Source organism: Strix uralensis, chromosome 8 (genome assembly GCF_047716275.1).
Source record: "Strix uralensis isolate ZFMK-TIS-50842 chromosome 8, bStrUra1, whole genome shotgun sequence".
Classification (NCBI taxonomy): Eukaryota; Metazoa; Chordata; class Aves; order Strigiformes; family Strigidae; genus Strix; species Strix uralensis.
The window spans coordinates 2,779,432-2,792,650 of NC_133979.1; the positions used below are offsets into that span (position 1 = coordinate 2,779,432).

At 41.0% G+C, this 13,219-nt stretch overlaps 1 protein-coding gene across 2 annotated transcripts in view; it reads right to left on the reverse strand.

Moving 5' to 3' along the window:
- CACHD1 (cache domain containing 1) overlaps positions 1-13,219 on the reverse strand; it is a 111,479-nt gene that overhangs the window by 66,069 nt on the left and 32,191 nt on the right. For both annotated transcript variants that reach the window (XM_074875836.1, XM_074875837.1), the window contains exon 2: positions 6,253-6,315. In XM_074875836.1, the coding sequence (XP_074731937.1) occupies positions 6,253-6,315 (63 nt within the window). The remainder of the gene's footprint in view (positions 1-6,252; positions 6,316-13,219) is intronic.

Genomic DNA, 13,219 nt, shown 5'->3' on the forward strand with positions numbered 1-13,219 from the left:
TTTTGACTACGTTGCCCAGGAGAACAATGTTTGGTTTCTCTGAGGCTGCTGTGCTGGTTTTGCAGGAGTCTGGCGCTGGATCGGTGCGACTGTCAAAGCTGTCAGCCATGGGCACCGACCGCTGACACGCGACAGTGGCCAAAAGCATCCTTCCTCCTGCCACGACGGAGAACAGTGAGGGAGATGCATTTTTCTACTTCGGTGACAGAGGCAGCAAATGCGTTCATCTGTCTCACCAGTACCGGTGCTGTAAAGCCAGGCAGGCTGTTGATGGCCCACGTCCTTCACCAGCACTGTCCCTGCAGCAAGCCTGTCCTTCCAGGCTGAGGCATAGCTTAATTTTAGAAAGACATGCCATCTTGGTAAAAAATAAGTAAACTAAATCAGATGATGAGGAGTCCTTTCATTAGTGAGACTGCAAAGAAGCTCCTTAAACTCACATATTAATTATTTTTATTACAAATACATTTCCTGAAAGAACAGAGAACATCTTGTGCGTGGCTGGTGTCTGATGTGATGCTGTCCTTGGCAAGGAACATGTAGAGAGCAAAACATGGTAGAGATAGCTGTGTCCCTTCCCACAGCTTATTAAAAACCCCACAACTAATAGAATACAACTCAGATGGCAAAGAGAAACAAGGAGAAACAAGGAATAGCTATGGCTCTGAATGTAATCCTACCACCTGGCAGTTGGTAACAGAAGAAGCAAAAAGCCAAAAACCAAACCAAGAGAGGTCTGGCTCTGAAGTAGGCTTAGAAAAAGTGGTGCATTATCTAACAAGTTTCACATGGGCTGTGTGGAAGTCCTCCAGAAACCAGAAGATGACAGCAGCCCAACACACAAGGATGCAGTGAAAGAAATCCATAATATTAATACCACCTGGGACTTTTATTTGCCTTAGTCTATTCCTCTACATGTGCTACAAAGTCACCCGAGTTTGCGAAACGGCTACTTGCTCTTTAAAGAGAGCTGTCCCAAATTCAGTGAGTGCCTGTGTCCGATTCAATTTAGAAGGCACAACTTCCATCCTTCACCATATTTTCAGAACTAAAGCTGATGTTGTCTGTAAATGGTGCTATATATTTAAAAGTATCTCAAAAAATGAGTGTCCTGCCAGGGTGAAAATTCCTCAGCAGCTGTATCCCACTCACGCAAGATTTCTAATTGTTCTATCTCCAACGAATAACACACACTTCACTGAACTTACCCAAGTGTGACAGCAAAATCAATATATGAAATCATTTTTGTCCACCAGGAATAGAAGAGCAATGCAAAGCAAAACTCTGATCAGTGGATCTTTCAGTTTGTAGTCCCCAAATTCACACAAAAAGTTCTCTATCAGATTGACAACAAATACGTGTAGATATTCATGTAGCAAAGTTTAAATAAAACAACCACAGAAGTTTCACTTCAGATTATCATTTGATTTCTAATTTTCCTTTAACCATTTGATTTAGAGTCACAGAATCATTTAGGCTGGAAAAGACCCTTAAAATCTTCAAGTCTCAGCTTTTATAACTCTGAAATATAAGCATTTCTGAATTAAAAACATATTGTATTGCAAGAAGAATGCTTTGTATTACTGCAAAAGACATTTTTGTGGCAGACACAATTTACTCAATCCCAAATCATTAAAGATTTCAGCTTTGGGGGATTTATTTTTCTATATACCATTTCTCAAAAAAAATATGACTGGTAATCTGGTTCTACTAGAAATAAAATTGCATACCTGTAAAAAACAGTGGTTTGTCTCACAATTCTGTTCCTGAACCTCCCAACTAAACTTCCTTCGGTTTCTTACCAGCTCCTAGCAGATTTATACAAAAGTGATTCTCTAGGCTATTATTGCTATTTTTATGGCTGATAATTACGCTCTGAAGGAGCTAGAAGGAAAAGGAATGACAGTCTTCTAGCTCTAAACACAGGAGTTACATGGAGAGAAGGATACGTTCAACAAGTAAAAATCTAACGACAACAGACATATCTTATCGCTTGTGCATCTGCTTATTCTAAATTAAAACCTCCCTCTGTCCCTGTCCTTCCCAGCCTTTAAACAGAAATTAATATTCCCAGGGATATTCCAGCAAGGTGATTTTCAGCTGACATATGCATATTTACAGTTGATCCCAACTAATTTAATTACTTTATTTGCTACTGCTTCTTTCCCCAGGATGCATGGACAGACAGAAATAGAAGAAATTATTATGAATTTCTGTCCACAGAGATGCTGTTGCTGCTCTGCTCCAACTTCTCTGCCAGAGTTCAGGGTATCAAGACTTTTCTGAATGAAGCTGGTAAATATGCTCCTGCTCAAGTCTGTGTCACCGTCCTCTCTCCTCCTTGGAGCCCAGTTTTATATTCCCTGTACCGCAGAAACCAGATGTCTGGCAGGTCGCTGAACACACGCTGACTTCCTTGAAACAGCTAAATTAGATTTCCCCCTAATAAAACTAATCATCTTCCACTTTATTTAGATCACTAGTTCACACCACTAAATTTTCATATTGTATGCAAGTTCTCTGATATTGAAGTAACTTACAGGAAAGGAATCCAAGTTACTTTTGGCAACAGCCATCCAATTTTTAATAATCTATTCAAAGCAAAAAAAGGTTTTATCTGTTACATACAATAGTAATTCTCTAACTGTAGACCTTAAAAGAGTAAGCAGTTTAACGTCAAAAGGTAAACCACTCCTTGTGTGGCATGAAGAAAGCCAAGCGTATTAAATAGTTAGGCCTGAAGGCCAACAGCTGTAGTTTTTCACTTTCTCAACAAACTGAAAGTCATTATTTACACAGTTTGGTATAAAAAAGAAAAGGACACCCCCCACAACAATTCAGTGGTCTGTCAGAAAAAAATCCCAGCTGACATAGAACAGTAATTAATTGCCTTTGGGTATCAGTTGTTAAGAAAATGTTAATGAATGACAAAACCAGGAATGAGCGACAGGGGATTTAATTTGCTTACATTTGTTTGCATTTGCTCAAGACGATCCCATTCGATGTACTACTCTTACTCATAAAACTCCAGTTATATTGCTTGTGATTCATTAGGGCTAAAAGACCTGGTTATTAATGAAACAGAAGTGCTCAATTATTCTTCTATCCACTTCACTGTTGAGCTTTTAACCACAGTAATTACGCTTCACCGGGGCCTCGTTTTTCTCCTCTGACAGCTCCGAATTCATCACACTACCTACAGTGTTTAGACAGTTATTTATATCTACTTAGGGTGAATACGTACATCTGTGGCTGGGAAACAAGCAGCGTCTTTTCCTAAGTGGAGAATCGATAGTGGAGACTTCAAAGAAGTTTTAATCCAGTTTCTTGGTTTCCCAAAAACACTTTTGGCTTTCAAAAGCCATCTGATACGTATAATCTAGCCCACATGGCCCTTTTGCAGTGTGCAGACCACCCAGAAATCCTCAAGAAAAAAAGTCATGCTGGCGACGTGAAAGCCAGCAAACCCTTCTTTTAAGATGTTGGGATGGTTTCAGATTTAAGCTTTTAAAGTCGGGCGACAATTACCCTTTCATGGTCCCTTTGCAGGCAAGCACCCACCTGTGCACGTTCACAGGGAAGCTGAAGCCTCCCGGGAGTGGACAGTGGGCTCCAGCATCACGCCGAGCATGGCACGCATCTCCTGCCCACACCCCTGAACCATCCCCGTTCGTGCACATCTGACCTTTAGCACCACGTAAACCAATGATCCAGCATCACCAACTGCATAACATCTTTCAAGCAGCAAATTTCTTCTATGGGATCATAATTCGGGCATCTTTTTTTTTTTTTTAATTTACAATATTTCACTGATACATCAACCAAAAAAATAAATGTATGGCCAAATTAGTAATAGGAACACACATCAAAATCGTATAAATTCATAACAGCAATACAAAATGAACTACTCAAACACACAGCCACATGTATCTGGACCTCCAGGGGAAAAAAGGTACCACTTATATGAAGAGAATAGGATGTCGTTATACTTGGTTCCATATAACCTCTTCTTAATTATGTGTTCTCCAGTTAGAGGTTGTCAAAAAAGAAAAATAATTTGGGGGCTTACTTGGAAGAGAGGAGATTAAAAAATAACTGAAGGGTTCTAATACAACATTAGCGGCACATCTGCTGCCCCCATGTCATGACATTCACGCTGGTGACCGCTTAATAAAAAAAGAAGAAAAAAATGGGGGCGGGGGGGGGGGGGGGAGCAGAAACCAAACAAACCCAGGAGAGAATAAGAATAATTATTAAAGGCATGGAAGGTTTTCTGCACAATTCACTTGAGAAGCGAAGTGGGAAAGGTGGCATAACAAAGTCAGGCAGTGGGATTGAAACCAGAAGAGGGAACATCCTCCTGGCTTATTTACCCCTCCCCGTATTTTTTGTATTATAGGTGATGATCTCAGCTGTGATGCTTGAGAATCAGAAATGTTCTACAACCAAATAGAACATGCAGTACAGACCATAAAATGATCAAGCTTCAAGAAAAACTTGCATCAAATGTCTTCTACCTAACCAGAACTAGGAAAAACCTCCTGTAAAGCCTAACATCTATTACTACAGTTGAGACACTATTATCTGCAGGGTCAAGAAATTGTTAATACCAGAATTAGGGTAGTTTACTAGGATTAATGCATTGCTCTGTTTTCTTCTGTTGTTTCCCACACATATCTGTATCCCATCAAACAAACATCTAACACAGACACAAGCAGTATCAAAGGTGAACTTTGATGGTTTTTTTCTAAACACAAACCTTGTCATCCTTACGATAACACGCACAAGAGATACATCTTAAAATTTGTATGATGTCAATCTAAAAGTCTCATTTAAATCCTAGATCATTATTCACATGCTCTTATATTTATCAAATTTTTCTGTTAACGTTGTTACACACTTCAATTTAATGGCAGTATGGGACAAAGCTTCTACGCCGAAGACTTGGTTTTGGTTTAAGAGAAATCCACTGTCAGTGGAACTTTTCCTGAACTATTCCACTTTCTGCAAATTAATTTAATTCCTACGTTAACTATAATCCCATCAAAAGCCACCATATTTCTTCAGAAATAGAAAAGGAGCTGAGCCCTGCTCTCCAATGAAAACTCTCCAAAAGTTTAAATACAGTCTGCAGGGATTCACAATCCCATTTGATCCAGCACTGCTTTGACTTTTTCCTTGGGAAAGAAAAGTCTGGGAGTTTTACTATTTACACTAAACATAATTTAAGAGTGTTAATTTGTTTATATTACATGACCAGTTTTAATGCACACGAGCATGCAGTGTACTGATACACTCTTGGAAACCAGCGACAGCAGCTCATGCACAAACCAGGCTAGCTGCAGGGCTGAAGAGCTATTCCCTTTTCCCCAGGGAAAGCCCCACTCTAAGGCACTTTTGTGTTTACTGAACATTAAAACTGGTTTGATAGGGGTCTAGGAAGGTCAGGTTACTCGCTGAAGGTTGCGCAAGTGAGTCCATGCTTAAACTGGAAGGAAAAGGCAGTTCTTTGTTCGGATGCCCAGGCAAGCCATGCAGGGCAGTGGCTGCCTCTTCTACCAAAACTCATCAGTTTAGCACGAAGGTGCAGTTGTGAGCATACAGAATTGGTACCCTCATTTCTTAAAGAAGAAAACACGATCTATTTGATCTGTTTTAAAATTGATCCAAAATTAATCTTCCAAATGTAGGACTGTATTAAAATGCAAACAGCCCATGTGTTGAGATGTATCACCTCAACGTTAAATTGAAGAGTTAAATGTTCAAATGTGTTTCTGTAAAAAAAGCCCCCACAAAAATCACAGAAACCTCTCAGCCACAACTGTTATGCATGAGGCTGTAGCTGTCCCATATTTACACAAAGCAATCAATACCATTTCCGCATTCATAAACAGTTAGTGGTTTTGCTTTGAATTAAAACAATTTTAAAAGAGACACTTCCAACATGAAAACCAGTCAATTAATGTGAGATACTACACGAGGGCCCCAGCTCTGCCTCTGCTCTTTTGTTTCGAAGGGAGGGACGCACACAAAGCAGATGGAAAGCCTTTTCATGGCAATGCAAAACTCTCAAATACATAATCAGCCCATATACCCCCATCTCCATTTATATTCCATTCATTGTTATCTGATGTGCTGGATGCTAGGGAAGTGGCCACAATAAATCCAGGCAGAAGTGTAATTTCTAGCTGACTCCACCTCTGTAACGCTGCCAGCCGGCAGCAGGGGGTGGGAAGGGGCTTTTGGACTCACCTGTTGAACTTCACTTTCTCCATTCGATATTTTCTCTGTGTACACGAAGGAGTTGAATATCCTCTGCAAGAAAAATCAGAAAGGATGCGTGAGAGAGGTTTCATCATAAACATCACATTAAAGCAGCTCCAAAAGGTGCATGGGGGAGGAAACGGGTGTCAGAAAAGGCCTGTTTCACCTGGGGAGTCTCTAATGCCAGGGGGTCTTACTCAAGGGAAATAATGTCTCCCTATACCTGCTTGTGGATCCGCATGAAGAAGCTGCATTTGTTTTTGAAGGCAAAGACACAACAGGTTTTTTTCAAAACAGCTGTTAATTTATTAAACTGACATAAGGTGCTAAAAAAGGTGTTTCACATTAGAAAGCTACTGCGGTGCAAACAACGACCGTTCTCTAGTGCTAAACATTTAACCTGACATAACTATTTTTAAAAGTACATGTCGTTTCCAGCTAACACATGAGAGGCTGTGAGCCCAATTTAGACATACTTGGTATCTGCAAAAGAGAAAAATGAGGCCCACTTTTGAACACAACCAGACTGAGCTCCCTAATGGCAAAAAAAAAAAAAAAAGGATGGATCAATAGATAGAAGTGAGAGCTGTGTCCTCCTCTGGGAAAGCTTCCCATCTGTTCCCAGAGGGACGTGAGTGGCTCCACAGGTGACAGCCACACTGTCATCCCTGTTTATTTACAGTGGCTACATGGAGGAAAAAACACTCAACATCTTGTTAATATTCTGCTTCCAGACTGAAAAATAAGATTGGAAGGATTTGGGGTTACACTGATGGCACTCCCGAAAAGTCTGCCTGGTATACCCATGTTTCCCTTCCAAGATTTCTCATTTCCAAGGCAGTTTTCCCCTTCGGGAGAGTGAGGCCATCCTCACTGGAAAACCTACAAATGTCCCTAAAATATTCCTTTGTTATCTGCCTTAATAGCAATATGCAGTGGCTGCGTAATGCAGATTTGAGAGAACAAAACAGGAATAGTGTTGCTTATTCATTATCAATAAACACAATAGTAATATGTGAAGGTTACTTAGGTCATTATACATTGGAAAACAGAAAAAAAAAAATGTCCATTACTTTATGAAGGATCTTCTGACTTTCTCCTGTCCTCCTGCTCAGGTGTGTGCCAACCCATGCAAGCTTGGGGGTAACCAAAGGGCAGCAAGGGTTTGCAGGTTTCATAAAAAAAATAAGTGGCCAGTTTCCCACTATCTATCAAATATCCTCTACAAAAGCAAGACATCCAATACAGAAGCTGAAGTAATTTTCCAAGCAGATCCTTATTCAAATGCTGAAACTTCCTTGCAGGCATGGGTATTTGCAACACACTGCGCTTTTTACAAAAACACAGTCCAAACCTGGGAGATGCTGTTAGCGCCTGCGACAGAAAGAACTGCATGAGGAGCCCATCTGAGTCGTAAAGGAGCTGCACTGGCTGCTCCAGGGGAACAGGAGGTCCAAGAGGGAATTTTAACATTGCACCCAGTGTGACGTTTACTGGAGCTTCTGCACATCATGTAGGAAAGTGTGAACTACCGGGAAATCCATTTTACGACTTCAAATATACCAAAAATCAGTGATAGAAGCAGAAAGAATGCAGAGGGTGAACTCCTTCCCAGATTGTGGAGGAGACATAAAAAAAAATTAAAAAATAAGTCAACGGGTTTTTTCCTCTACCAGCCTCCAAGGGAGCTGGGATTTCACTGACAGAGTGGATTCTACATCTACCAGCGTCAAGTCAAACGACAATAAATCTGTAGGTATGGCCACATCTGGCAAAAGACAGTGGTTCGTAAAGACCCTGTTGAGTCCCTCCCTTGACGTGATAGTTGTGAAATTACTGACTCATGTTTACAGCAACACAATAAGCCAGAGTCAGCTCTCCATATTATTAGCAATAACAACTGCAACTACTAAAGAAGTTTAAATTTCATCTGAGTCCAGTGTAATCATTGGTCCATGACGCCAAGAATTTTCTTGATGCAGGTTTCACTGACTTCCTCCCAGTAAGGCTATATGCAGCTATAACTGGCAAATCTAGCCTGGAAAACCCTTTGGTGTGCTCTGCTCCACTTATGATCATCACTTTCCCTTATCCCACTCCCTCCTGAGTGCTTCAGGAATTTCAAAAATTTGAACTCTTAATTCTAAAGAAGCATTTGGAAGGGCAGCAATAAATTGCCTTGGCTTACAAGTCTGAGAGATCCAAGAAGGGGGGGGTGGGGAGTTAGAAAAAAAAAAAAAAAAAAGGCATCTACTCTTAAAAACTGCCCGTACATTGAGACTTCCTCTTTTTCCAGACCTTTGTTTAAAGTTCTGCTTGGGTACTTTAACTACAAACATGTTGGCTTTTTTTTTTTTTTCCCCTCATGAGATGAAAAGATAATTTAAACATCAGAAGAAAATACATTAAAGCATGTCATTTTGATGCAAAATGTTTTAAATGAATTGAATTTTTCTCTCCATGCAGCATTTAGTCTCCAGACATCAAAAGGAGCAAGGAGGAAACAGACTGTCAGCTACCGAGAATGGAGCTTTCTGTCCTTAACACAAAGCTGACCCCTTCCTCCACCCCTTCAACACGTACCCATGTTTATGAACTTTCAAAATTATGCCAGAGAACATTATACATGGTTATATGAGAGTCACAGTGCCAGCAGGAATTTATTTGGCCACTGGTCTAGGTTTTTAACCTATTTTTGGTAGATTTATAATTTAACCAAGTTCTCTATAACATTATGGTATCTTCTATTTTTTTAATTAAAAGCACTGTGCCTGTCAGAGAGAGGGTAGCAGGAGCCTGTTAGTCAAACTGCCATCACAGACAATGAGCCTAAACCAACAAGAAAAACTAAATAAGGATTGAGAAGCCACCCAGGAAAACACGCGCCGTTACACACTGAGCTCCCCAGGGCTACAAGTTACCTGCTCAGCCCCTACCAGGGTTCAGTCCCACTACTTGGGATATCTGCTCCCTATTCCAAGAATAACCTAGGCAGAATTTCACCCAAAGCCAAAAAAATCTCCCTGTTGTACTTAAGCTACTTTCACTAACTTAAGAAGTGATCTAACCTGAAGTAGAAAAACAGAGCTAAGTGGCAACCTCCAAACAAAGTTAAGGGAACTTCACAGACCCAAGAGTAAGTCAGCTCCACAAACTTACAAAAATAGTCTAAATATTGAGGAGAACTTGCCCATCGTAGTTTACCCAGCGCGTTAGCATCTGTACCTTATTCTTCTCACCCCTCACTGTTTAATTGAATCTGTTTAGCAGATGGAAGCAGGCTAAGTTCACTCCAAGAGGAACAATTACACACATGTTTAATGAGATGCTCACCCAGGATTATTTGCCATAACCCATCACCACTCACTCTCACGACGCACAAAGGCTGCAACCGCTGCGCTGGTTCAGCATCCAGCCTCTCGGCCAGACACGGGGCTACCTGCATCCCCGCCACCGCTCCCAACACCTCCTCATCACACCCCGCCTCAAGCCCTGAAACAACGTTTTATTTCATTTTTCTCTTTTTGCTATTGGCAGTTTGTCATAATCTTTATAAATATTCAGGTTCTTGCTGAACATTGGTCAACTGTGTGAAAAAGATTAATTTTCTCAGGAATTCTCAAATCTTTAAAAATCTTTTAAAAAGACAACAGCTTTATTCTTGCTGCACACGGCAGAGGGCAAAACATGTTCTATGCTGTCCACCACTTCTCTTCAATACTGGGCTGAGAACAGTTGCTTCACAGTCATGCTCACGCACACCTGCACACACACAGCGCGCTTCAACTACTCCAACAGCTTGGTTTCATCAAGCAGATTTCCACAAAGCTTTTTGACTTTAAATAAATAAATAAGGAAACAAAAGCAACTTTTTTTTCCAATCGAAACCCTGAATTAAATTTCAAGATTCGGTTTAGAAACCAGCATTTTGTTACAACTTTTCCTTTGTGCTGCCACAGCTCACCCAGCAAACCTGGCTTCATTCACTTCAGCTATTTCTGCCCCAAAGCATCAGTTTTAAACACAACACTAAGAAGTAAACAAAACTCAAAAACTTCTTCAAAGTTAGAAGTTTTGAAGTGTCTGCATTTTCCATACTTTGTTCCAAAAGCAAACGGCAGAAATGACATTAATTCCAGATTTAGCTATGTCTAAATTGGAAAGTCAGTGAAGCTGTAATTCTCTTTTCAAATGACTCAAACATTGGAGATGCTCAGAGAGAAATGACACTTGCCTGGCTGGTTGTATCTATCACCTGCTGCTTTATACTCACATTTAAACTCCATGGGGCAGGCAGGGGCTGAGCACAAAGCCCTATGCCATCCCCGGGGCCCCCACACCTCTGGCAACACCTGAATCCTGCAGCACGACGCTCGGCACATCACTCATGCTCTTAATCCTCTCCTTCCCTTACTGAACGCAGTGCTTGCATTTAGCTACACAAACAGAAGCCTAGAAAGAGAAAAATCACGGTATCTGCAGGGACCACTGCGGGATTTCTGGTGATCCAGGACAGCTCCAGGACACGCAGGCTTCAGGAGAGCCAAGTGATGTATCCCTACGAGCCTGCTGAGGATGGCCACAGCCGGGATGGAGTCCCGAGAAATCTGGGGTTTGTTTTACAAACACACATTTTTCAACACTTCAGAGACTCTTGGTTTCCTAAGTTCTTTAATTACCCGTCTGGGACAAAGCACTTGCAACTTCCTAGAAAATATTTTTCTGTGCTATCTAGGTATATCCTTTAATGACTTTAACCACAACCAAGTGCTTCTCAGTGCCACCAGCCTGCCTCATTTTTAGCTTTGAACAACAGGATAAATATTTGATAAACGAGATAAATCTGAAGTGATGAGAGGATCCAAGGGCAGGGGTCCTTGGGGCCAGGACAGGGAAGATTTGGGCTACCACCATCCAATGCCTCCTACAGGTGGGTCTGACAGTGATGAATGGGCACAGCACCCAAACCTGCGACTCCGGGTAGGATGGAGTCAGGTTTCCCACCAAGCCAGAGATAAGGGGTAGCTCGGGTTTAGCTTTGTGTTGTGCCAAAACAAGGCTTAGGAGACTTTTATTCATAATTTGAAGCCAAAGGCAACTCAGTTTTAAATCTGGGAGATGACTCTAAACCAAGCTTAGCATAAAAAGTAAAATATTAACTGGCTTGTTCCCTCAGTTCCTTGAGATTAAAATGAACTCAGCAGCAATGCACTGCAGTGAGAAAATACTTCAAAAGCCCCCAGTTTGACTGCCAGCACTGCATCAAAATAAACAAAAGCCACCACCCCCAAACCTCCAAGGTCCCCAACCAAGTACAAGCGTCAACTGTTCTGCAGAGCAGTCAACCATTTGCACATCACTTTATTTGCCAGACAAGATACGAATCCATCTCCCTACCGACAAAAATAACAATTTTAGAGACAAAGTGAATCAGGAAAAACAAATACAGGATTACTAAAATATCCACTGAGCTGTAAATACACTGAAGCTGGTTTACCATCTATTCTACAAGCCATTTTAAAAAAAGATAAAAAAAAAAATCTTTCAGCAGATTTAGGACTGCTGTTGCCTGTCGTATTTGGATAATGACAGGATGAAAAAACCCAACAATATTAAAAAAGTATACAAAATAGCAGTAGCAAAATGGACATGTGTCAAATATATGCAGTATTAGCTCAGCAGGGCTGCAATACTTTTTAAACTTCAACCAGCTACTAACCAGGGTCTGTTTCTTATTTTAAAGGTTAATGTTTTAAAAAGTGGTGAGCAAACAAATATATAACAAATCCTCTTTCTGATGAAACTCACCAAGTGAGATTGTTTTGAGGGAAACCTGTGGCTTCTGTCTGGAGTTTATTTTTGCAACGTCTGAAGCCGTATCACGTTATGTTTTGTTACCATTTTCTAAAACCGAGAAACATTAAATAGTGGGTTCCCAAGAGATCAAGGACATGCTTTGTGTTTTTCTCTAAGAATTTACAATATACATATAAGAAGCTAAAGTAAATTGGAGGAAAACACAGCGAAAGGCGAGCCCAGTCGGATGAGAGCAATGATGGCATCAGCCCAGTACTGCAGACCCGGCTCAGCCCAGGGACGCACGTGGCGGCTACACGTCTAAAAGGAATATCCCAACATCACACTGCAAATACCTTTCTCTTTCAGGGAGTTTCAGAAAATAACAGGTTTTCAGGAAGGATTTAACTAATTAATGCTTTTTTCATTACATTATTCATCAAGCAGCAACAGACATCTTTATCAGACAGGTAGACAAAGAGAAACGTGATGCAGAGCTCTCAACCTGAGCTCAGGTCGGCGCTTCCGTGGGGGTCAGAGCGTAGGCAGCCTCCCCTCGAAGACCAGGCACTACCAGCAGCACCTTCAATTAAAAAATGAGGAAATACAGACTCATACAGCTTGTGATTCTGCTGTCCTGGCCCAGTTCATCCCCTACCATCTACATTTTGCTCAGAGAAGTTCTCTATGCCACTAATGGGCAAAGCTGGTCTGTGCTCAGTTATCTACGTTGCTGGAGTGTTTTTAAACCACATCATTACTTGAAAGACTCCTTTGGCAGGTTCATTTAAATGATTTTGCTTGTTTTGCTATAAAATTTACACAAGATTACCTGAAATGAGGAGGAATTAGTGGGGAAAAAAAAAAAAAAAATCAATTGTGAGAAAAAGCCGAGACTACCAGACAGCTTTTCCATAAGCAAAGTGAACACAGAACCTGCTGACGCTCAAGATGCAAGTGCGTGTGAGTTTGCAGACATGTATCTCTGCGTGCTCATACACACACCTTCACATTCCCCAATATTTGAGAAGGTTTTAAGCAGGAAGACATCATCTCTCTTCCCAATTTTTATCTCAGTTAAGACTGCTTATCAATTCACTATTTACACAACAAGCTACTGTTATCTTCTGCCACGTGCTGAGCTGGCCCATCGCATCTC